Source organism: Canis lupus, chromosome 30, assembly GCF_003254725.2.
Source record: "Canis lupus dingo isolate Sandy chromosome 30, ASM325472v2, whole genome shotgun sequence".
In the NCBI taxonomy this organism is placed as follows: Eukaryota; Metazoa; Chordata; class Mammalia; order Carnivora; family Canidae; genus Canis; species Canis lupus.
In genome coordinates, this window is record NC_064272.1 from 2,720,973 (window position 1) to 2,747,509 (window position 26,537).

General features: G+C 35.2%; 1 protein-coding gene across 5 annotated transcripts in view; it reads right to left on the minus strand.

Annotated features, from left to right (window-relative positions):
- Positions 1 to 263: 263 nt before the first annotated feature.
- The window catches only part of AQR (aquarius intron-binding spliceosomal factor), a 99,426-nt gene continuing 73,152 nt past the window's right edge, over positions 264 to 26,537 (minus strand). For 4 of the 5 annotated variants that reach the window (XM_025473291.3, XM_049104491.1, XM_049104489.1 and 1 more), the window contains 11 exons: positions 24,002 to 24,137; positions 21,439 to 21,648; positions 19,562 to 19,699; positions 15,658 to 15,729; positions 14,402 to 14,589; positions 13,558 to 13,729; positions 10,322 to 10,492; positions 6,407 to 6,492; positions 4,874 to 5,048; positions 2,201 to 2,314; positions 264 to 837 (listed from right to left, as the gene is read on the minus strand). In XM_025473291.3, the coding sequence (XP_025329076.1) occupies positions 526 to 837; positions 2,201 to 2,314; positions 4,874 to 5,048; positions 6,407 to 6,492; positions 10,322 to 10,492; positions 13,558 to 13,729; positions 14,402 to 14,589; positions 15,658 to 15,729; positions 19,562 to 19,699; positions 21,439 to 21,648; positions 24,002 to 24,137 (1,774 nt within the window). In that variant the 3' untranslated portion in view covers positions 264 to 525. The remainder of the gene's footprint in view (positions 838 to 2,200; positions 2,315 to 4,873; positions 5,049 to 6,406; positions 6,493 to 10,321; positions 10,493 to 13,557; positions 13,730 to 14,401; positions 14,590 to 15,657; positions 15,730 to 19,561; positions 19,700 to 21,438; positions 21,649 to 24,001; positions 24,138 to 26,537) is intronic. The other variant, XM_049104490.1, reaches the window with a different exon arrangement.

A 26,537-nucleotide genomic window follows, 5' to 3' on the forward strand; every position in this document is an offset into this window, starting at 1 on the left:
GTTCTAATACATAAGACTTTGGGGAAGGAAATACATGTAGTCTCTTCGACTAACTGGAGAGGTCTGTATCTATCTATGGCAGCCAAAGGAAAAAAGGAAACACAACTTGAATATCTGATACTGTAATAGAAGAAACCACTTCTTCCCAATTTGAACACTTACTTCAGGGCGTTTATGGTTAATTTTGTCCTTTTCCTCAGAAAGTTTCACTGAAAATGGCAAATATGTCTTGTGTATTCTACAGAAAACTCTTGTAATGTAGGTATGATTACAGCATTTAATTATAAAAATATCAAATGAATGGCTATTTGCCCTTCTGACTGAACAAATGAAACAAGTTGTTCACACATAATTTTCTTTTAAATATATCCAAGAAGACAAACACGAAGATCAGTTACCAAAAATAAGGAATGAACATTAACTAGTACCCTTAAAAGAGCAGAAGCAAATATAAAATACAAAAAGTAGCTTTACTTATTAGACTTTACAAATGAAATGTCCTCCCTAAGAAAGGCCACAGTTTGGCTACTTGGTCTCCTCTGGGGCAGGTGTGACAGCTTGAGAGGCATTAGCCTCTGCTGGTACAGTTACAGGTCCTGCCACAGTAGCAGTGATATCAGATGTAGTAGGGATGGCTTCTGGACTGGAACTAGCTCCTGTCTGATTGGGGGTGCTTTCAGTCTGAGATGCTGAGGATTCTTGACTGGAGGTGGCATCTGTCAGACTGGATAGATCAGCTTGAGCAGGATTGGCCTCTTCTTCTGTTTCCAACTCTGTTTCCTGACTTTGAACTTCCTCACCTTCTTCTACCATAGCAGGTGGCAGCTGTAATAAAGTCTAATAAAAATAAAGAAAAAATCAGTGTGAACTCCAATGAAAAAAACACCGGCTTATAAAGTTATGCTCATGAATATTATCTTCCTAATAGATACTGTTCGATCTAGAGTTCTCTAAAACACCACTTACCATTTTATATTACAAACATAACTCTGATGACAATGGCCTAGATCTTGCTGACTCCAAAGATCAAGTAACATATTAGATCTTCAGGGAAGAAAATAATATGAAAATCTATCAGTTTTTTTTAGCCAAGAAATTTGCTTTAACACTTCTGCAAAAACAGTGGCTGATTAGGACTGACTGTTACAACTCAAGGGCCAACTTCAATCAAGAGCCCTCTGAGGGGTGGTGAGGAACCATGCCTTCAGACACAACCATGGCAGAGAGGAGCAGCAGGGCCTGAAGCTTCTGTCCCCAACCAATAGAACCCTGGAGCAGGGATGCTTGGGTGGCTCAGTGGTTGGGCGGCTACATTAGGCTCAGGTCGTGATCCCAGGATCCGGGATCAAGTTCCACATTGGGTTCCTGAAGGAGCCTGCTTCTCCCTCTGCCTGTGTCTCTGCCTCTCTCTGTGTCTCTCATGAATAAATAAGTAATATATCTTAAAAAAAAAAAAAAAAAAGAACCCTGGAGCAGCTTTACATCACAAGTGTGGGTGAGGATGTATATCAACTACAGCTCTTGTATACTGCTGCTGGGAATATGGTGCCAACTAACTGGCAAAAGGGATGGGCAATTTCTTAAAAAGTTGAACACATATTACTTTATTATTCAGCCATTCTACTCCTAGGGATTTGCCCAAAAGAAAATACAAAGAGAGGTACAAGAATGTTCACAGCAACTTTACTTGTGATTGCCAAAGTTGGAAAGAACCCAAATGTCCATCGTGGTAGGTCCATATAATGGGATACTATTTGGCAATAAAAGGAAAGGATTACAGATTGATGGTAAGATCCTTGGTTGCCTGGAAAGGTGGGAACAGGATTGGTGAAGGATGAAAAGGGTTACCAAGGGGCATGAGGAAACTTTTGGGGATAATGATTGTTTATTATCTTGACTGTAGTGACGGTTTCGGTGAAACCGTCACTACAGTATATATCAGTGTGTGTGTATATATATACATATACACACACACACACACACAGATATATGTGTACATATAGATATATATTCATATATACATATATAGTATGCTAGATATATATACGTATATATATCTGTATATATACATATACATATAATTCAGTATGTTCTGTATATATCAGAACATATTGAATTATATACTTTAAAGGTATAGTCTGCAAAGGAGATGATTCTTTCTACAACAAGAAAAATAAGAGTGAATTTTGAGAAAACTCACCTGATGATAATGGTGTGTGGTCTGTATCAAATGCATGTACATGTTGTACACAAAGTTTGCCATCTGGGGCATGTTCTTTATTATCTGTACTTCATGAGATGGTCGTTCTCCATTCTAGAAGGCAAAAAGAAAATTAAGTACAGTGAGAAGTTGATATGCTAAAAACAAACATTCCAGAAGCCCATGTCTCCATCTTATGTATAAGCAGTACTAGGGTTTGGAGGACATCTGAATAGTACCAGGATGTTAAGATGTAAGTGTGAGAGCTAAATAACGACTTCATAAAGAGAGATTGAATTTAAATTTAGCAAAATGTAGAGACTAGAAGAGAACTAAGAGTTATTATCCTTTAATACAATTTCAGGCTGGCAAGTAAAATAGGAGTTTGGGTCTAGGAACTCACATAGAAGAATAAGAGATAAATGATCATTTGAATACAGAGAAAAATCAACATGGCCTAAAGTATGGTCTCTAATACCTTGTTTGCTCCAAAGGCAATTTCAAGTTTATTCAGAAAGAAAATATTAAAATTTTTTCCTATTTATGGTTTTCTAAAACTAAGCTAACATTACTATTACTTAATATACAGACTATTAGAAGGGTCAAAATTCAAAAGATTTTTTTTTTTAACTAATAAAGTATATGGTCAAATATTAAAAGTCCAAACTTTGTGGTATGTATCAGAACTATCTGAGAAGACTTAAATGGTGGAGGTGTGTTGGCTCCAGCTCCCAGAGACTGAGATTCAGTAGGTCTGATACAGAATGAGGAGATGCTGATGTAGTAGTTTCCGACAACCATCTAAGAAACACTGCTCTACTAGTGCAGGTAAAGTGGTAAAGCAAATAGAGACAATAAAAATTTTGCACTTCTTCCTAAGCCATCCTAGAGTAAAGATGAACAACTTTCCTATTTACAGTCAATTATATAATATTTATAAAGCCTCTTACTATAGAAGTAGTTCAGAAAACCATAAAGGTAAAAAATTTCTATCAAGAAAATGATTTTTACCATAAAGTAACAAATTAGCGCACCTAATTTCAGAAATAAGTGTATTAAATAGTACTTCTAAGAATTAAGCAGGATGGCAGTATTACATGTAGGCAGGTGTTCTTTGGATAATGGTCACTTTCTGCAATGGTCACACCTGTGTGCAAAGACCGTCATTCTGTTACAACTATGTAATAATATGGAGTTTACAACATGGAAGGTTTCGTTTTTGTTTTATGATTTTTATTTGTTTGCTTATTGTCTGGTGGTTCCATTGGGAGCTGCCTCTTCTGAGATGTAGCGCTAGCTGTGCAGTCCTCTCCACCTCCGGCACTGGTCTCTTGAGCAGAAGATGGGCAGGTGCTCTTAGCCCTCAGCACCCCCAGGGCCTGAATCCGTGGTGTTGGGTAAAGCACTGGTTTTCAAGCCTTCTCTTCATTGGCACTGACCAATCTCCTCTATGTGCCTCCAACTGTGTCCCTGCAGCCTTTGCATAAGACTGTGCCTCAGACCCTGTCCAGACTGCAGAGGCTGACACTAAAGGCTTCGTATGGCCCCATCCCATCAAATCATTCCACCCTTATCCTTCTATTCCTCCATAGCATCATTTCAAATGAATGAATGAATGAATGAATGAATGCAGTTTTAAAAAAATGTACTCAGCCTTACTATAACACAGAATTTTTTTTTTTTTGGGGGGGGAAGAAGTATACTGTGAACATTTATTTAAAATCCAAATGGACTCCTCAGACATTGCAGTAAGTGAAAAATGCAAAGCCCAAAAGTCACAACCTCAAGATTAGTTAGTATGCTAATCTTTATGAAAGAAAGAAAATCTAAGAAAATAAACAGGTATTTGCTTCTTTATGCAAAAGGAACTGTGGGAAGAATGAAGGAGAAACTAAAGGGACTGGTCACCTGTTGGGGTGGGGGTTGGAAAGGTAGCAGGGATGAGGAGGAGGAACACTGAGTATGTCCTTTGTTAAGTCTATGTGCTATCCCTTCCTACATTCTACAAAATGTAGCTTTCTTAAGAGTTCTCCAAGAGCTAAACCATTTATTACTGTTACCATGTAATGGGTTAAAATCTCCTTAAAAAGCTGAACAAAGGGGGATCCCTGGGTGGCTCAGCGGTTTGGCGCCTGCCTTTGGCTCAGGGTGTGATCCTGGAGTCCCGGGACTGAGCCCCGCATCGGGCTCCCGGCATGGAGCCTGCTTCTCCCTCTGCCTGTGTCTCTCATGAATAAATAAATAAAATCTTAAAAAAAAAAAAAAAGCTGAACAAAGGTAGTACAGTACAGTACAGTGCTTTATGTGGATTCTGGGGTCACACTGCCTGGGTTTTCAAATCTTGGATTCTTTACCTATGAGATACATGACCAAACTAATGGACTTTGCTCATCCTGTTTCCTCATACATAAAATGGGGTTGATATGAAAACCTACTGAACAGGAAGATTAAGTGAGATGAAAAGAGATAATGTATGGGAAGAACTAACTGCTTAATACATAGTGAGTACTCAATAAATGTTAGCATGTAATTATTATTTTGCACAGAAAATCTAGTTCAGTTCTACAGTGTCAGGAACACTCTAAACCAGTGACTGGATGATCCATGTGATGCTGTTCCTAGCTACTGGGTCATCTAAAGAACAGTGCTGCTCTACACAATGGAGAGTCTTACCTTTCTACTGGTTGGGAAAGGTTCTGTTGGAATTATATGCAAATGAAGTGGACGGGCAGTAAGCTGGCTGAAAGCTGGAGTTAGTTCAAAACAGTTTTGGAAGAGGGATACTCTTGCAAAGATATACAATCCAAGTCTGGCTCTAGACATGGCCACCACTAAGCGACGGACATCCCTTTTAGAAATAAACAAAATTAATTAGGATAGTTCAAGATTAATAACATATGTATGTAGCTTTTTTTCTTTTTTTTACTTATTCTACTAAATATTCCCAGTAAAGCTATAGTAATAAAAAGTTAAGCTTAATAAAAGTTAAGCTTTAAAAACAGAATAAACATTAGGTTAATCAAAATCAAGTGACTAGTTAAGCCAAGTAAAGTTATTGCTTTATCACTAACCTTTATGTTGATGTTTTTGTTTCTGAGGGGGGGGTTATTATGACCAGTGCACTGACTACAAGGTCTAAGTAGCTACATGAGAATTATGGAACAAGAAGTCAAGTCATAAGAATGTGAAAAAGACAAAAGCATGTCACCATAAGAAAAAAGATGGGGAGGGAATGACACAGTATTCACATATTTATACTGTGAGTTTTGGAGAGATTTTAACTATGTAAATCATAATGATGCCCCATTCAGACAGCAGCTATAAATCTCAATGCAGAAAAAGAACTGTTTTTTTTTAGAAAACTGACTCTCCAAATACATGTTTGATAAATAAGCAAAAAAACAAAAAACAAAAAACAAAAAACAAAAAACTATTTTAGAATGCAATAGTTTTCAAACAATTTTTTGAGACATTACATTTTTGTTTACTCTTACATAAAAGTTATCGTTCTAATGGAGCCTGATCACTGGGCTAAGCTCCAAATAGATTTTGACTTAATGACAACATTATGAGAGCTTGGAGACTTTTCTCTTTATATCCACCAAGTAAAATAATAAAATGAACTCTCATTATAGTTTTGTTAGTAAGTCATATGAGATAAAGATTTATATAAATCTAAATGGCTGCTTTGTAGTAAGAAGATATTTTTCTCATAAATCTCTGACGCATAAATACATCACAATAAATGATAAAAATAGATTATTGTTATTTTTGACAATTCTTAATCCTGGGAGAACAAATGGTTCCTTTATCCTCTAACAATGAAGCTGAAAGACTGAGAAAAAAGTGAGAAAAAGGTCAGAAATCCTGTACAATGAAAAATGTACTTTGAAGACTCTTTACCACCTTATCTCTTTTAATTTCTGACATTATATATATATATATATATATATATATATGATATATTAAGATTTTATAATAAAATGCTATCTCTGGGTGTTACTGAAGACTAGAAAGTAAATGTACTAAAATATTTAAGATTCAAAAAAATCAGAGGCAATGACAATAGTTAACTGTACAAAGAATCTGATACTGTTACATTCCAACAAAAAGCCTCCAAACCAAAGGCTGCCCAAACAATTAATTATGCTTTAAACTTAAAGCAGATAATAAAGTTCAATAAGATAAAAGATCTCCCTTATGTACCTCAGATGGCCCACTGCCCTGGTTCGTACCAGAGAAAGAAGAATATAATCATTCTGTTGACCCTGAAATCTGTCAACAGTTGTCACCTAGGAAGAAAAAATGGGAAATATGGTATATTTTCCAAAGCACAATAACAAGATTCTAGAGAGATCTTTTAAATAATATGCAAGAAATAAAAATCTTATTAAAATAATCAATCCCAAAAGAAACATGATCATATATACTTGGGGAGTTGAGAAAACCAGTTATTAATGAATTCTATGAAATAAACTTTAGTAACCAGATTAGGCTGTGTCCCTATGTTATTTACACTCATAGCACTGGTCTTAATGTCTGCTGACAACAAAATTACTATCTGTAGAATTAACAGTCTTCCCCTACTAGACTGCCCGACTCCATGGATGCAGGGACCTGTTAATCTTATAACCTGGTATCCCAGGTTTGATGTCCAGCAGCAAAACTTAGTATACTCACTTACTATCTAGCATATTCTTAGTTCTCATGAACAACATCCTTCTGACAAAAACAAAAACAACCCAAGTAATCTTCATAGTACTTTTGCTCAGTTTGAAACTCTGTACAACTAGGAAAATTCACGCAGGTCTCAGTCTAATATGGGCACTCAGGCATTTATCTCCTTTTCACTAATTCAACAAAAAAAGTTTATGTTTACCTGTATAACCTATAATTCATGGTCCATAGTTTTAAGAATTTTACAAAACATTTATTTTTAATCAACTTCTCAGAAGTGTAATTTACATATAATAAAATCCACTCACTTTAAGTGTTTACTTTGATCAATTTTGACAATATATGCTCCTAGATAAGTACCACGATGAAGTTTTCCATCACCTCCGGCCCCTTTGTAGTTAAAAGTACTCCTAAGCTCTGAGCAAACAATGATCTACTTTCTGTCACTATAGATTACTTTTTGCCTCTGTAAAATTCCATAAAAATGGAATCACATTTTTTTTTTTGTTTAGCTTCTTTCACTTGGCATGTTTTTGAGATTCATTCATGTGCTGTGTCCATGAGAAGTTCATACCTTTTTACTGTTGAATAGTATTCCTATGAACAGATATACCACATTTGCTTACCCATTTACCTGTTCATGCCATTTGGGTTGTTTCTGGTTTGGGGTTTTTGTTTTGTTTTAAATTTTGATTCCAGTATAGTTAACATACAGTGTTATATTAGTTTCACAATATAATGATTCAACAATTCTATATATCACCTGGTGCTCATCATGGCAAGTATATTCCTTAATCCCCATCACCTATTTTACCCAACCTGCCATCCTCCTCCCCATCAGTTTGTTCTCTACAATTGTTTCTTAATTTGTCTTACCCCCCCTTTGCTCATTTGTTTTTGTTTTTTAAATTTCACATCATTGAAATCATATAGTATTTCTCTCACTTATTTTGCTTAGCATTATACTTTCTAGCTCCATTCGTGTTGCAAATGGCAAGATTTCATTTTTTTAAATGATATTTAAAAATAATATTCTGTTGTATGTGTGCACACACACATCATCTTTATCCATTCATCAGTCAATGGACACGTGGGCTGCTTCCCTATGTTGGCTATTGTAAATTATGCTGCTATAAACATAGGGGTGCATGTATCCCTTTGAATTAGTGTTTTTGTATTCTTTGGGTAAATACCCAGTAGTGCAATTGCTGGATCATAGGGTAGAGCTAATTTTTAACTTTCTGAGGAACCTCCATACTGTTTTCTACAGTGGCTGTAGCAGTTTGAATTTGGTTTGGGACTATCTTAAATAAAGCTACAATTCATGTGTTTTTGTGGATGTTTCGATGCTCTTGAATGAATATCCAGGATTGAAACTGCTGAGCTATATGATAAGTGTATATTTAACTTCATGAGAAACTGTCAAACTGTTTTCCAAAGATGCTGTACCACTCTACACATTCACCAGCATTGTTCCAGATTTAAAGTTTCAGTTGATCCACATTCTTGCCAACAACTGGTATACGGTCAATCTTGTCAATTTTAGCCAATCTATTTGGTGTGCAGTGTACCTCATTGTAGTTTTAATGTGTATTTCCCTGAAGAAAAACAATGGTAAGCACTTTGCATGTGCTTACTGGCCATTCCTATGTTTTCTCGTGTGGACTGTCTATTCATTTGCCGATTTTATTTTAGGCTATCCTTATTTAACAATGACTGTTGCAGGGGTTCTTATATTTTGGGTTTAATTCTTCTGCTCTTATGCGTGGATGTAATCCCTGGAAATTTCTGTTGCCAACCTGACCATGGAGAGAGTGTGTCTGAGAACTGGGCTCACACACTCAAAATGGCAGAACAGAAGGATGAAATGAACCTTGGTCTTTGTTGACATCATGGATAAAAATGAACCTAGGTCTTTGTTGACATCATGGAGTCGTCACTAACCCAGCCCTGGAGCCGTTTCACTCTTGTCTTCTTATAATGAGAAAGAATAACTTTCCTTTTAAGTTTTTCTATTCTAAATAAGAGGATTCAGATACCGAGGCTCTTCTATTTCCAGGTTTTCTTTATTTCAAAGTTACTAATTTCTCATTTTCACTTTCCACATGGAGTGTGTCCTTGTACTCCTTTCAACTTTGTCTCCATTTCTGTGTTTTTATTTTCTTCCAGCTCATATTTCATCTCTTCCCGAGTTATTAAATTTCTCTGCTTTGTAGCCTACCCCCCCCAGAAATGGTTACTTAAGCATTTTAAAATTCACAGCCAATGTGTATTCAAAGTTTTCATCTGTTCCAGACCAATGTTTTCTGAAGCAAATGTCTTGTCAGTATGTTTTGATGCCCTTCTTCTTCCCTATATAAATTGAGCTCATGCTAGGTTCCTTTTTCTATTTCATCACTGAATAAGTGGGTTTCTTTGATTAGCTATGAGCAAGAGGTTAAGTCGGGTTGGGCTGGATGGTTTCCTAAAGATCAGATGGTTTTCACAACAGAAGGTTCTCTATTCTTCTGCTACTACAGAGACAAGTCTGTTTTTTGGCTTTCCTATAGGCTTTTTTGAACCAGTCTGGGCCTACAAAGGTTTCTGCTCACCGCAATTCCCATCCATATCCATTGTTCAGTAATAGGAATGTGGCTCTTATGCTTCAGTGTGTGTCATTCACCTTCAGAAGTGTTTTGCTGGTCCTTTCAAGACTGGTCCCCCAAATTCTCTTCTTCCCATATTTTCTTCCTGATCTTAGTCACTTGATTTGTATCATCTCGCTAAAAATGTCATTTGTCTTCCCCTCCCATTTTCCTGTTACTCTTCAATGATTTCCAAGAAAAAGTGAAAGAGCTTTTATATAGCCATGTTTACAACCAAAGTCTTAATCTCATCATAAGTAATATATGTTATTCTAACCTTTCAACCTTTATTGATATAATCAAACATCTTCATGTTTATTTGGTATTACTTCCTACTACACACACACAAAAAAAGTATAAAACAATCTTTAGGTCTGAAGGTACTTTACAATCTTCCCTTATTCTCAAGAAAAAAAAAAACACTCTCTCACATACATACATACACATTAAAATGCAGTATTATACCTTTGCAAAACAACAAAATAAAAAATGCTATAGTAGAAATTCCTATTTCTACTATAACGGTACACAAATAATGTAATTCCATTATCCTCCATTTTACCAACAAATATTTTTAGGATCATTTATTTCTGATTACCTTCAATAAAAATCTTCAATGTTGTAGTTGTGATAAAGTTCACAGCAAACCAATAACACTGTCAGAAGGGAATGCTAGAGAATTATTTATAGTTCCTATTATTTCATTTTCTCATGTATTAAAAGGAGAGAGCAGAAAAATATAAATAACTTGTAGTAAATACAAATATTCCCATCTTGCCAACATGATAAATAAAAGAACATATCATATTCACAAAATTACCTTATTTGGTCTTCCAATCAACGGATTGCTTCCACATCGTCTATTGATGATGTCACGAATAAGATGCTTTTGCCCGTTATATGTTGTTAGAATACTGATCTTATCAGCAGGGTAACCAAGTAAACACATGTACATAAAAAGTGCCACTACATATTCTGCTTCTCCAAGATTCTGTAATGTAAACATCATCAGATTATGCAATTATTTCCTCTTGTTTCAATTTTGCAGGAAGAATGGTTAACTGGCACAATTCATTTATCACATCTCAAGAAGTGAAGTCAACTTGGACAAGTGAACACCTTCCATAAAACTAAGGAATAGGGATCCCTGGGTGGCTGTGGCTCAGCAGTTTAGCGCCTGCCTTTGGCCCAGGGCGTGATCCTGAAGTCCCAGTATCGAGTTCCATGTCAGGCTCCTTGCATGGAGCCTGCTTCTCCCTCTGCCTATGTCTCTGCCTCTCTTGCTCTCTCTCTCTGTGTCTCTCATGAATAAATAAATCTTAAAAAAAAAACAACTAAGGAATAATCCTATCCTAGGCTAACACTGATAAAAAGAGTATATGATAATTACTTCTCTTTGATATCTGTAATATATTAGCAATATATGGAATAATCATAAAATAAAAGTCACCAACTTAGGCTATTTCTGGGACTACAAGTCATGATATAGATCAATAATATTCTGATATGGTGTACTGCAGCTGTAGGTACGAAAGGAATATGAATACAAAGCAGCGAGGTAACCATCTAAGAAGCCAGCAGAAAATCTAGTCTACTAGCATCTAGCAGTACTGTAAGTGGACTCTCAATTTTGGGGCAGTGTTTTTTTTCTTTTTCTTTTTCCTCACACTTAATAGTATTTTTCTTCTGTTTTGTGTTTGTTCTCTCCTTATGGTCCCCACTTCTACTAGACGACCTTAAGTGGGAAGAGGATGTGGCCTCAAATTGGTCAGTCTGGCTTACATTTAAGCTTAGCTGAATCTGCATGTGAGGAAGTGTACATAAGGCTGCTCTTCCAGTTCAGTAGAGACTAAATTAAAAGCATTAGATGAGAGAAGGAAGTAAAACAAGAACAAAACATAACATGAAAATCAAAAAAGGAAGATAAGAAACTGGATTTCATCTAAAGGCAAAAGAAAAATCCTAGAAGACCTTCAGAAAAATCACTCATATTCTGGTTTTTGGTTATACTTTCATGGTGTAAGTTACCTCTTTCATTAAACTTTTCTAGTTTTTTGGAAGATAGGAGGGAAAAGCAGCTACATGTCTGGTAAATCTTCCCACTGTCTGTACTGATATAGCAAACTACCTTTATCTAAGCATCATCCCTAGTACAGATTAAAAAAAAAAACACCAAAAAATCTTTTGGTGTACATGTTGCTGGATCTTTTTGTATAGACTATCTGTATATACTTCTATGTTTTGCTGTTCCTCTTTAAAAATAAAGTCAGATGGGGCACCTGGGTGGCTCAGTTGGTTAAGCATCAGATTCTTGATTTCTTTTTTTTTTTAAAGATTTTATTTATTTATTCATGAGACACACACACACACACACACACACACACACACAGGCAGAGACACAGGCAGAGGGAGAAGCAGGCTCCATTCAGGGAGCCCCACGTGGGACTTGATCCCGGGACCCCAGGATCATGCCCTGAGCCAAAGGCAGGCATTAAACCACTGAGCCACCCAGGGATGCCCTGACTCTTGATTTCAGCTTGGGTCATGACCTCGGGGTTGTGGGATCTAGCCCTATGTCAGGCTCCATGCTCAGCAGGGAGTCTGCTTGAGATACTACCCCTCTCCCTCTGGTCTGCACTTCCTCTCAAATAAATGAATACATTTTTTTTTTAAAGATTTTATTCATTCATGAAAGACACACACACACAGAGAGAGAGAGAGAGAGAGAGGCAGAGACACAGGCAGAGGGAGAAGCAGGCTCCATGCAGGGAGCCCAATGTGGGACTCGATCCCGGGGCTCCAGGATCACACGTGGGCCGAAGGCAGGCGCCAAATCACTGAGCCACCCAGGGATCCCCCTAAATGAATACATTTTTAAAAAGAGTACTATACCATATATTTTCCAATCTAATTTTTTTCATTTAATATAGCATAAACATTTTTCTTGCCAGTAAACAAAGTTATAATGTTATCATATTTAATGCCTATTCATTATATGGAATAGGTAATGATGTAATTAATTCCTGATAGATATTTCAGTTGTTTTCATTTCTAAAATAATATGTAGTAAAAGAAAAAGATCTGATGGACATGTTAGCATTGCAACATGTCTTTGCAAATATGTCTGTATTTTTTAGGATAAATTCTTCAGAGTAAAAACACTGCTTTTTAATATATACTGACAATTTTTTTAAAAAGATTTATTTATTTATTTATTTATTTATTTATTTATTTATTTATTTATTTAAGACACACAGGGAGACACACAGGGAGAGAGGCAGAGAAATCGGCAGAAGCAGAAACAGGCCCCTCACAGGGGGCCTCATGTTGAACTTGATCCCAGATCCTGGGATTATGCCCTGAGAAGGCAGATGCTCAACCACTGAGCCACCCAGGCGTCCCAATATATACTGACAATTTGTCCACCACATTGCTTTTCTTCAAGCATTGCATGAAAATGTCCCAAAACCTACTCCACACTATTATCAGAGCTGAAAATCCAGTCCAGTGACTTATACTTGCCATAAATCTCTTTTTTTGTGAACTGCATATTCTTATCCTTATTGAATTTTTTTGTTGGGGTGTTATTTTAAAAAGTGATTTATAGGAGTTCTGTATATATATTTGGAATTCAACCCACTGTTAGTTAAATCTTGAAAATAAATTTTGATCTCCAATCAGTATTTTTCTTCATGATTCCTGCTTTTGGTAATGAGCTCAAGATCTTTATCATCTTAATATTATATAATACATATTTTATATATATGACAAACACGTGTTATATATTAAATCAATGTTTTCTTCTTTCTAGGGTGGTTAGTTTCTTTGATGTATGTATCTTGAATCTATCTGAAACAGAAATTTTTGTGTGTTTGTGTGTGTGAGAGAGAGAGAGAGAGAGTGTGTGTGTGTGTGTTTGTGTGTGTGAGAGAGAGAGAGATGAGAACCTAATTTTGCTTTTTTCAATGGCTAGCCAAATGGTTCAGTATCCTGACTTAAGTAGTAATTCTGCTAGGTAAATGCAAACATACTTAAAAGTTTTACAGATTTTCTTACCTGATAAAAATAAGGATTAGGTTCAGACTCTCCCACTCCTTGAAAATCTTCAACATTGATGAGCTGGAAGTCATAAAGCAAGCCAGCATTTGCTGTACTAAACTCTGGCAAGAGCTGTACGTGTGGTAAGTTTCCCAGATTCTTGTATCGCCAGTTGTAGAGGTTACACAAGCTTTCCAAAGACAAATCCCCCCACAACAGGAAATATTTAGTGATGTAAAATCTCCTTTTAATATACATAAGGGAGTTCCTAAGGAGCTGTGCTCTTTTAATTTTCATGTTAACCATTCTGCACTCATCTTTTTAGCAATAATGCTTTTTCAATTTAGCCTCCCTGCTTCAAGTAACCAAAGGTCAGAAGACTTAATGATACAGAAATAAAGCTCTATTGTATTCTCTGAGGTAAATGCTATCTTTACTCTTTAAAAAAAAAAAAAAATCAGGGAAGAATCTATAGATTGAGGAATACTTTGAGGTAATTATAGGATAGGGCCTACACTTAATATCTGTAAGAACTGGTGTGTTTTCCTTTTAACCACCTTTTGCTTTAGATTTCAAAATGGTATTAGCTGTGTATCTTCTGAGGGCATGAAAAAAGGGGAAGGGACAGTGAAAAGAAGCTTCAGTTTACAAGTCTCATGAATTAATCTCAGTGAAGGAAGTACACAGGAAATAATTTGGTCAGTTCACACCCCATGCAGAAGGCAATAAAGGCATTTTCAGATTCAATAGATGGCAAGGTCCTAGATAGCAGGAAATTCTAGAGTCTCTACTGAATATGCTATCAAATAATTGGATCACAGAACTGGGGTCCTTAAATAGGGTGTACGTATAGCTCCTTTACCTTGCTCTGGCTCTCCCTTGAGCATCAAGGTCCACAGTAGGGACTCCAACCCGGACAAAGCGAGTGAAGAGAGATTGCTCCATGTTTGAATACTTCTGAAAGGCCATATTCTTAATGACTGGAGGTAACTGGTGATGATCACCAATCATAATCCAGCGTTTCAGTCGGCTAAAACCATCTTGAGGATTCTAGAAATGAAAAGTAAGGAGATGTCAAAATACTCTGTAATATATTGCCTTGTTAGTCTCCAATACATCACTCAAGAGTCCTGCTATTTAAACAAGCGGCTTTATTAGCTTACTACTTCTTCTTCACTAGGTTCCACAGAGACAAACCTGGAAAATTTATAGAATGACTTGTGAACCACAAACAGGTTGACTGATGGTGAGGTAGGGTGGAGGGAATGGGAAGGCAAGCATGCAATTACCCCACTTTAACAGGCAGGGCAAGCCAAGGGGGTCTGGGAGACTCAGATCAGAATTAGGTAAGGGGTGCATAGAAAGAAAAAGAGGCCCAAGCAAGGAAATGAACAGATGTCCAAGAATATACTTTGTATTACAATTATGCCAAGAGCCAGTATGAAAACCCCCCAAATAGTAAACATTATGTTTTTTAATCTCCCACACTACTACTGTGATTTCCTACTTTGCACAACTCCTGGTTCCTTTTAAACACACCGTGATAAAACACATTCCGAATCCCAAGCAACTTTGCTTATAAAACAACTGTTAGATCCAATTTATCTAGAAGTTGAAGCAGTCTCTATTCTTAAATTGGGAATTCCACATTTTGTTTTTAATTCTTCCATAGTAAAGACTATAGTACAATAAGAAACATTCTTAAACATCACCATTTAGCTCAGAAAAATTTAGGCATAAAATAAAACCAATGTACTCAGTGAACAACATCAAAAACAATTCTAGAAACAACTCTAACAAAAGAAATGAAAAAAAAAATTGCTCATCTACCCTCCAGACTGTGTAACAATGTAATTTTCTTGATTAAAATTACTAAGTCTTTTCGAAACTTAGATAAACCATGAATTTTTAAATAGTACTCCCGGAAACAACAAACTACTAAATAACCAGTGAATAGATTAAAGGAAGTTTACAGGCTTAAAATAGAATAGCAAACATAATGAAGTTAAAGAGAATATGTAAGTCTGGCAATTAGCCCCCCAAAACTGTGTAGCTCTTTGACACTGTCCCCCAGAATTCTTCAAACTCTACTTTCTTGGCCTCAGATCTGTTTCTTACCTGTAGAAGAAGAGGTATAAAAGTTTCTATCTCCAGAATCTGTGCAGCTTCTTCCATTAAAATGTTGTCATACTGAAAAACGGAGAAAAAGGAAAGCTTTTCAAAAAGACAGCTTGAAAGCCAAACAACTTTCACTATAGCTGTCCAAAAAAACTCCAAATAATTTCAGATGAAAATAGTATCATACAAATTATTCAAACAGAAAGTTCATGAACTTATTTATCATAATGCCCGTTTTTCTAGTTCAAATATGTAACCTCAGGGAAGCACCCTAAATATACAATTCAACCTTGAGATATCCTTCATATCATTTCTTGCATTGCTTACCAAATTGTTTTTTATCTCAGTTCATTCAGTTCTATGTAAACAAGAATCAATTTATGATTATATATGAGGTGATTTCCATTGGTACTCTTACCCTAGGTAGTATTTTGGGGTATTTTTTTTCCTTTACAAATCCTACCCAGCACTTGACAATCTACCTCTGTTAATATCTGTTTTACTCCTGGCATTCAATTTGTCATCAAAGCATGCAATTTTATCTTCAAAACTCTCTCTCCATTTCTACTACCACTACCACTAAAATCTAAGCCACGTTCTATTAGCCCCTCCCCTTCCTGGCTTGCCTCCCCCTAAACCACTGATACAACAGGTGTCAGATCAGGATCATGTCACCTACTGGTTTCAAACCCTTCACTAGTTTCCAATTGTCTTGGGGAAAAGATCCTGGAATATGACCTGGAAGAGATGTATTAATACAGGCCTATATTAAATTTGGTCACTGTCATTCCTCTCTTACCTTAAATGCCACCTCTCTCCTTAGTAATTAAGCTTCATCCACATTGACCTATTTCATTTTCTTAGAAATGGCAAAAACCATTCTGGCCTTAGGCTCTCTGCAATACTACTCTCTTCATTTTTTGTCTGCTTGGCTCTTTCTCATTCTTAAAGAGCTTACGAGCTCTTTATGAGCTTAAAACCCACTTTATCCATGTCTTCTCTGACCTCTCAAGTTAAAACTGATTTCACAGAACCCTGTTCCTTTATCTCTCAGCATATCACAATTTGTAATTCTGTTTATTTACTTGTTTGATGCCTGCATCCTTCCACTAGCCAGTTTCCAGTAATGTCATGCACTGCACACTTATAAAATAATGAAAAATCAAGTCTTTCTCCAACATCAGGAAATTTCATTCTTTCTTTGATGATTACTTCTCTTCCATCTGCTCAATTACCTTCTAGATCTATTCTCAACATGTTTTCTTTCCCTTCCACTTCTAATTCGGATTGTTACTTAGTTGACAGCCTCTTCCTTGTCTTATTGGTAAAATATCTTTGAGAATCTTACTAAGTACAAATTATTTCTTTGTTTCGTGTTTTTAAAGTTCTCTCCTCTTATTTTGCTTCTTGGGAAGGTGGAAGGTAAGAGCATATTTAATCTTAAAGCTTAATTAACTTTTATTTTATTATGATTATGTTTTTTCAGTTTCAGCCACCCTGCCAATAGGGTACCCTATGAACTCTGTTTTTAAATGAATTGTTTACATATACTGTCATTTCTGTGTTACTCATTTTTACCAAACTGTGCTTGTATCTACCTGTCCAAGACAAGTAGCTGAGATGAATTTCCATTGGACATCCAATGATGAAAGTTAAGGCTCAATTCTGTACTGTTTCTTATTGAAAATACCTAAAGACATGTGGATAGATGTCTTCTCTAGCTCTATCTGATGTTGAATTTCCCTATTACAAGGATTAGTTAGGTCCTCCCTATGGGAGTTTAGGAGGAGGAGGAGGAGGAGGAGGAGGAGGAGGAGGAGGAGTTGTTGTTGTTGTTGTTCTAAGATCTACATTTTCTCACAAGTCCCTGTGTGGACTCTCAGGATAATAGACATGACAGGCAAAACAGAGTGAAAGTAGCTCAAGATGGTTTAAAGAGCCTACTTTCTGAAAAATAACTCTGAAAATCTAATGCAATTTAACTTACAAAAAAATGTATCTACAGATTCTGCTTTTTTAAAAGGCAATTTTAATCACAAAGCAAAATTATGACATAACTATATTGGGCCTATTAAAGAAGGAAAAGAGAACATGACTGTGCATGCGTGTTTCCTTGGGGATGGCACTGGGTCAAAAGACAAGGTCTATTTATCTATAAGGATTTTATTTATTTATTTGACAGAGAGAAAGCACAGGTGGGGGGGTGGGGAGGACAGGAGGGGGAGAAGCAGGTTCCTACTGCACAGGGAGCCTCATACTGGGCTCTATCCCAGGACCCTGGGATCATGACCCAAGCCAGAGGCAGATGCTTACCCTACTGAGACACCCAGGTGCCCCTAAAATGCAAATTTAATATTCTTTATTGATATAGATAAAAAGAACACAAAAAATACTAAAAGAATTGAAAGACTGGTTCATCAGGAAGTAGGGGACTGCCCTTTCTTAATGTTCTAAGTAGCTTTACCAAGTTTTTAAATGCTTAAATCAGATGCAGAGGAAGTTTGATAAAAATAAAATTTGAAAATTAAAAATACCAAAAGATCTAAGGAATACTGTCAGCTCTCATGCTAACTATATATGTAGATGCTTACCATATAAGTGATTAATGAAAATTTGATAAGCTACAAGTAATGTTTTTAGAATATGCATGTGAAAAGTTGCATATTTCCCTTGTTATTTAACTGATATGATTTGAAATCATAAAATACTGTTGCATAATTTCCCTTATTAAACTGATATGATTTAATATCAAATACAAAGCATATTTTATATGTCAGCCCAAGAACAAAATATTTAGGCGAAAAGTTCTCACTGATAATTTGCAAAAGGGTAGGTTCACACCACTAACATAAGTTCACAGTACCTTTTAATAAATCATTGTGCTTGTGCTACCTTGCAACTGAGGAACCTTCCATCTAAGATAGCAACTACTCTATCACCTTGAACTTATTTAGCACTTACCTCCAGTGAGCTCACAACATTTAAAAATTGTCAGTCACTTTCATTAACAACATATGCTTTACTAACTTTGAATTCAAACCAGCACACAAAGCCTATTTATTTATTTATTTATTTATTTATTTATTTATTTATTTATTTCAAAGCCTATTTTAAACAATGGATAAGCCAACTGCAGAGAAGTTAAATGATTTGCATTTAGGCCAATATCACTAGCAAAGTTATAAAGCAAATTCAAATTTACTGCTTTCTTATTACATTCCACTTTAAACAAGTCATAGGCTATCAGGCTATGGTACCCATTAGTTCTCCTGTCTTTATCATATGATGAAATCATTTTAACATCTCATTCTACCATCTAAATAAGAGTATTCCATATTCTTATATGGAAGGCTTTCCATCTACTGAATGGAACAAATAAGTGGGAGCGGATGTATCTTTAAAACATGAACAGAAAAAATAAATAAATAAATAAATAAAACATGAACAGTGTAAGCATATAAATGTCTATAGGTGAATACGTGTGTCAAATGTTAGTTTTACAGCTTTTAGGTCTATTTGGAGGTTTTTTTAATATAGTGAATACAAATCAATTACCCTAGCAAATATTAGAATTTGGTGAGACAATCATTTAATTATAATGTTACTTAATGGACATATTACTGATAAGCAGACTTAGAAAAATCAGATTTAGAGGTTGCTAATCATATAAACATCAGAAGTTACCATCCCTTATTTGTCAGAAGAGACATTTTTAAGTAACTGTAGGTGTGAACATCAGTAACAGGTAAGCCAACCTTCAAGGGAAATGGCCTCGGTAAAGGAAAGAAAAGGAAAGGAAAATTTAAATTAGAAAAAAAATTTTTTAAAGAAAAGCAAGGGAAAGGAGAGAAAAGAAAGACATAACAGCTATGATGAACTGAGGAACTAAAATATAAGTTCCTACCTTGAAACCCAGCTTGACTAAATCATGTCGTTTTAAAGCAGCATGAGTACAAGTCATAGCAATGATTTTGGCTTCCTTCACCAAAAGGTACTTAGATCTGTCCAGTCCACTTCGAAGCAGTTCAGAAGCTCTGAATTCCTATGGGAGTGGGGGTCAGTGAGAGAGTATTTTAGGAAAATAAAAACACATCTCATGCATACATTCACACAATCCAGTTTATCAGACTTAATTCCTGATTAATATAAGTATATCATAAACTAACAAATTGTAATTTTGTTCATTATTAATTAGGTACTAATTGAGTTCATATAATAACTGATACTCAAGCTATAATTTGGACTGTTTTTTTTTTTTTTTGTATAAAATACTGAGAGTATCTATCTATCTATCTATTACCACAGTATCCTATTTTACTCAAGGTCCCTCCACAAAAACAGAAACTTTTTCAAGTATTCATAACAAAGGGAATTTAATGCAGGGGTCTGGTTTCAAAGGTACAAAGCAGTACAAAAGCCAGCCAGGGAATGGCTGAGGTAACCCAGAGATTAGCAAGAGCAGGAAGTCTGACCATTCCTAGATTAGGACAGATAAGGGAAAAGCGGCAGTGTTAATCAGAGCCCAGGGACTGGGGTACCAGAATAAACTAGAACAACAATCATAGCAAGCCAGGCCAACACAAACTGGAGCCATGGAAGAGATGAAACCCAAGGCAACTGATGGAGAAATATCCTAGTTTCTCTATTTCTGCCACATTTTTATTGGCTAAACCCACCCAGAAGTCAGCTGATATCGGAGGCCAGGAAATTAAACCAAAAAGGACCAACCCCACCTTTGAACATGGCATAGGATCCCCCACAGAGCAGGGCAGAATGGACAACAGATATTAAATGAAGAGCAAACAACCTCAAGCAGAGTATCTAGTATCAAGTTTTATAAATTCTGAACATTATATGTCATACTTGACATTTTTAAATTTTTCTTTTTTAAATAATTAAAACATGGCCAATACAGGAGAGGTACTCTGTTTAAATCTTTCCCCATGCCCTCCCAAGACAGCTATTATTAAAATGTTTTTATCCATTTACTTTATTAATCATAAACATATTCTAATATTTTTAGGGCTCTAAAATTTTATTTATTATTATACTATAAATTTATTATTCTTTACCTACCATCCATCCACCTACCCCCTATCCACACCATGCATCAATATTTACTGAACATATACTATGTGCCAGATACTCTTCTAGGAAGTAGAGATATTATCTTACCTAAAAGGTGCAAAACAAAATAGACAGTCATTGTCCCTTTTACCTGGAGTAATCCTAAATCATCTTACTGAGGAATCTGAGCCTGAATATGATCTCTTTTTGAGGCTGCTAAAGCAAACAATGTTTTCCACAGAGAATGAGGAAACTAGGAAGCAAGGGGTGGGGGTACTATAGGTCCTTGCTTCCAGATATATTCTTCTCTTCTTATTTTACCTTAATACTCAAGATAAATCAAACTGGCTAACAAAGCGACCACATGTTTTGTCACTGGTCAAAAGGCATGAAGAACTTAAAATAGCCATGTGGCAGTCTCAGATTCCAATTCAAAGAAATACTGTTGAATCTCTTGAGGGAAGCATTCCTTTCTTAAATTCTAAGACTTTTACACCAGAAAAGTCAGAATAAAGAGGATTCAATTTATATCTTAATTTTTACTCATTTTTTTAGCCAAAACTATAAATATTTTCAATAATCTCATTTAAAAGTAACAATCTAGTTTGTAAGATATGAATATTCCACATTTACTTCATTAAAAACAGAAAACCAACTAATCTTAAAGCCTTTAAAGAGTTAAAGCCAAGTTAAAAAAACCCTGAGAATTCTTACCTCAAGCTGAGTAAAGATTTTCTTAATATGCCTAAAACATCCTTCAGCAATTTCCATATCTTCTTCATAAGTTCGTCCTTTAAAAATGGGTTGAGGGGCATTTGCAAAGTATTCATGAAAAGGGAAGAAAGTGGAGACTTCTGTAACATCTGGCAGCATATTACCTTTATTTTTCACTTTGCTGATATATTCTTCCCAACGAGACATGACCTAGGAAAAAAAAAGGGACTCAAAATTAAATTTCCCAGCTAATTAATGTTTTTAAATGCTAAAATAAAAAGAAATTTAATAAAAATAAGACCTAATAAATAAAGGGAAAGAAAAAGAAAAGCAATCCCTGACCTAACAGGACTATTTTTTTAATCCAAGTCACAGATTGCCCTTTTTTAAAAGAAAAAATGTTCTTTAATCAATATATAAAAAATACAAAAACTAGGAGTGCCTGGGTGGCTGTTAGATGTCTGACTCGGTTTTAGCTCAGGTCACGATCTCAAGGTTGTGAGATCCAGTTGGGCTCTGCGCTGAGTGTGGACTTTAAGGTTTTCTCTCTCAGGACGCCTGAGTGGCTCGGTGGTTGAGCATCTGCCTTTGGCTCAGGGTGTGATCCCAGGGTCCTGGGATCGAGTCCTGCATCAGGTTCCCTGCAAGGAGTCTGCTTCTCCCTCTGCCTATGTCTCTGCCTCTCTTGGTCTCTCATGAATAAATGAATAAAATCTTCAAAAGAGAAAAAAAGATTTTCTCTCCTGCCCCCTTCCCCCCCCTGCCCACCATGCTCGCTCACTCTCTCTCTCAAAAAAATATATAAATAAAAATACAAATTTTTTAAAAGATTTATTCATGAGAGACACAGAGAGAGAGGCAGAGACACACGCAGAGGGAGAAGCAGGCTCCCCACAGGGAGTCCGATGTGGGACTTTAATCTGGGATCCCAGGATCAAGCCCTGAGCCAAAGGCAGACGCTCAACCACTGAGCCACTCAGGCGTTCCCAAAATACAAATAATTTATAAGTATATTTAAACTGGAAAGAACCACAGGGTCATCTATGGGACTTTATCTCAGATATTTCAGATTCTCCATGTATACTCAGAACAGTATTACTGATGCTTACAAAATCAAGAATAAGTCTCTGGACAAAGAAATTTTTTTCCCCATTATTTCAGTTTTTCTCCATATACAGTAAGTCCCACTTTAGCAGCATTTTAGTAAATTCGATGCTAGCCAACCCTTCTCCCAGAAGGGTTTTTCCAATTCTCTTTAGTATATTTACAAAGCACTTCTGTTAATCTGAGTATATATTTGAAAGCTCATTTTAGGACTTTTGTGATACAGTTCAATTACTTTCTGATATGTTTTATTATGCCTCTACTGTGTGGTTCCTGCTTAATCTCAATTTTGGTAATTTTCCCAGTCACGGGTTTCCAGGTAGGTTCTTAGGCAGAACATCTAAGGGGCTAGAACGTGACAATTACCTTTTAAAATAACTTCCCAAAGTGATTCTTACATGTTGAAAATTATTGATCTATATTGTGAAGCTTCAAGTTTGTTTTTCCCAAATCGATTACTTAAGCCTCCACAAATTTATAAATTATTTCTCCTACTTTTAAAAGTAGTTTTCACTGGGAGCCTAGTGATTTTTATTTTGTGCCAAATATACATTTAGGCATGATCTTTACTCTATTAATCTAAGTTCTAAACTGCGTAAGTCTAATGAAGGTTACTTTGTATGATGATGTACATCTCTGTGTCACAAGAAACCATTAAATCTGCTCATTTTGAATGGATTGAACTGGTCTGTGTATCTACTTATGAGCATATATCTATTCTTTCATATACATTTAAAAATTTTAATGTTACCATTTGTACTTAAAATATACAAATAGCATGAATACAAAAAAAACTAAGTTATATAAAATTCTCCATTATATCATTATTCCTTAATCCACTTAAAATTATTAGTAAACCAACTGACTACTAAGGTTTATTTTTGTTCATTTTATTTAGTTTTCTATTTCTTAGTGGTTTTCACACCCAAAAATTAATCCTAACCAAAGCAAAAGCACACTTTTAAACTAAAGTCAAAAGAATTTTTAACCTAAACTCCTAACTCTGAAATTAGTTTTAAAACATAATTTTTTGTAAATTTGAAAGGAGAATATGTTTTTTCTTCATTAGTTGATATATATGAATAGAAGTAGGTACTTCTGTACTTTGCTACCACTGTACTGTGTAACTACTGGGTAGCTAGCATATTTAGTTATATTTCTACAGTAATGAAAACAAAAAGACTAGAAAAATTGTCAACAGCAAGAAAGAAAAAAGAAAAAACTTTAAAAAGAAGCAACATTTGCCTTTTAGTGAATGAATCATCAAGCAAAGCTATTTAGCTAAGAACTTCAAAAATAATAGGAATACAAACATTTAATATTCACAAATATAGCTTTGGCAGCAGCATACATTTTAATCTACTCAACAAAAAAAAAATCGCTTACAAGAAGAGTTTCAAGAACTCATCCCAGTTTCCAACTGAAAACCATTATAATTTAAAAACTCTTAATCCCTTACCTGATATAAGAAGAAATAGCCTGCAGTTTCACAAGTATATGAAGCATCTCCTGGAACCCCTAGACTCTTTTGTAATCGTTTGACTTCTTCTAAAAGTTCTATTCTTCGAGCCAGGACATAATTAACTCTTCCATATCTAGAAATTTCAATTAAACAAAAAAAGCAAAATTATGTAATGAAGAGACTATTAAGGAAACTATCAGGAAAAACATTTAAGAAAATCATATTAATAGGGGTGCCTGGGTGCCTCAGTCAGTTAAGTAACAGATTCTTGGTTTCAGCTCAGGTCATGATCTCAAGGTCATGGAATCAGGCAGCTCAGGTCATGATCTCAAGGTCATGGAATCAGGCTCCCTGCTGGGCTCCATGCTCAGCATAAAGTCTGCTTGAGATTCTCCTTCCCTCTGTCACTGACTGCATTCTCTGGCTCTCTCTCTCTCTAAAATAAATAAATCTTAAAAAAAAAATAATGAAAGGTATAAATGGCCAAAAGGGAAAAAAAAAAAGAGTAAGAACCACTGTTTATATTTGATATAAGTGGTAGTTCTTGGATCAGTGTTGATCTGCAAACATATTAGTGGTCTGTGAGGAAGGAAAATCAACTGTATCACTAAATGTATCCTTTAATTCCTTTTTTTCACCCCCATAACATGACCTTCACAAAGAGGGAAATAGTACAGTGTATTCTGGTGCTACATCATCTCATCACAGACCATAATTTATAGATTGGCTGCTTTGAATAGCCCTGTTTTCCATTACCACAAAAGCAGATCAGTTCTCAAGGCTTCAAAAAGTAATTTTAAAATGTATTTGATCGTTCTTCATTGTCTCAGCATGTACTGTACCACCTGAACCTAGTAGGTTCACAAATATTTGCTGAATGAGTAAAAAGAACTGAAATCTGAAGATTACCTGGCTCAGAGGCATGTAATTAAGACACAAAGTATGGAATCTAAACTGGATCCCAAAGCCTGTATACTATTTCCACAATAATAAAGTGCCTTCAATAACAACCTTTTAACATTAAACAAAAATTAAAATAGTGTAAACACTGCTGCTGTTATATTTAAAGACTGGACAGAGAAGTCCCGTTTGTGTGAAACAGCAAGAATGATAAGAGAATATAGGGTTATAAGACAGAGTCTATGTTTAAAGAATTTTCCAAATTAGAAGGATATAAACATTACAGCAGGTAACCTTTTTCTGTTTGTTAACCTAGAGTTTAATACTTTTTCTATGATCAACACTTTGGCAATGAGAAAAAAAATTGAGGATGCTTATAAAGAGTCTGTAATAAAATACCAAAATTCTTGTGACATAAGGTTAAATTTAAAAAGCAGGATACAATGGAACTTCATGTACTATTTAGTTGATTAGTCTGTAAATCTAAAACTATACTAGAAAAATAAAGTCTTAATTTAAAGAAGCAGTGTATGCAATTATAAACATAGCATGTTTACAGCTTGATCATTAAGACTAACAAAAAGTTGTTTTGTAGTAGTGGAATTATGGATGACTATTCTTTCTACTATCTCACAAGGTCTGAAAATTTTTCTTTAGGGAAAACAAGATTACTCTTATCATGAAATGATACTATTTTTCTTTTTAATTACAACAAAGGGAGAGAAATGAAAAGAATATGTCCAATTGAATAAGCACATACCTACTAATAAGACCTGGGGCTTGACTGTATCAGAAAGCAAAAAGTATTTTTTCTTTGGAAACTTGGGATTACCTGAAATCCTCTTTTAAGTTCTACTTCTGTTCTAGTATATTTTTTAAAAAACTATAAATTCTATTGCAGTGTAATTATAACTACAGTATTTAGTATTCCATCAACACCTTTATGTTCATTGAATGCTGGATTATTAAATTTATTAAATTTTAGAGTCCAGCCCACTGTAAGTTTAATATGAGGAAATACTCATGGCAAAAATTCAAAGTAGTATCTCTGGCTAATCCAAAATTAAGCATCTAGAGCCTCAAATAACTTAATGTGTATTGTTGTTTGCCCTGTGACTTTTTAGAGGCTAAAAAATGTTTGGTGAGCTCTGTAATATAAGAACTCAAAATAGATGCAACATAATAATTTAATACTCTTTTAGCTCTTTTGTTGTCTATGATCAAATTAGTCAAAGGTCATGTTTAATAGCCAAAGGCTGTATTAATAAATATGTACAGCTGTTTGTTATGATTATTGTCTAAAATCATGCTTTAAAAATGGATTTAAATATAAATAAAGGAACTATTAGAAAGTTTGAAGGGAAAACTTAAAATATTAATAGAGGAAATTTGATTTGTAAAATTTTAGTCACTCTATTTCATGTAATGTCAAACATAAGTCCAGCTCAATGGCAATTAAGTAATATAGTAAGACTTACAACCCCAAAGCTTATACTACCGCTAATCTTCAATTGTTTCATTAAATGAATCAACTTCTTAATTGATACCTAAAATATGTGCAAATTAAATATTTGGATGAAATGTGGAAAAGAATCAGGTAAACTTGTACAGTTTGAGTTGGCATTCTTCAATA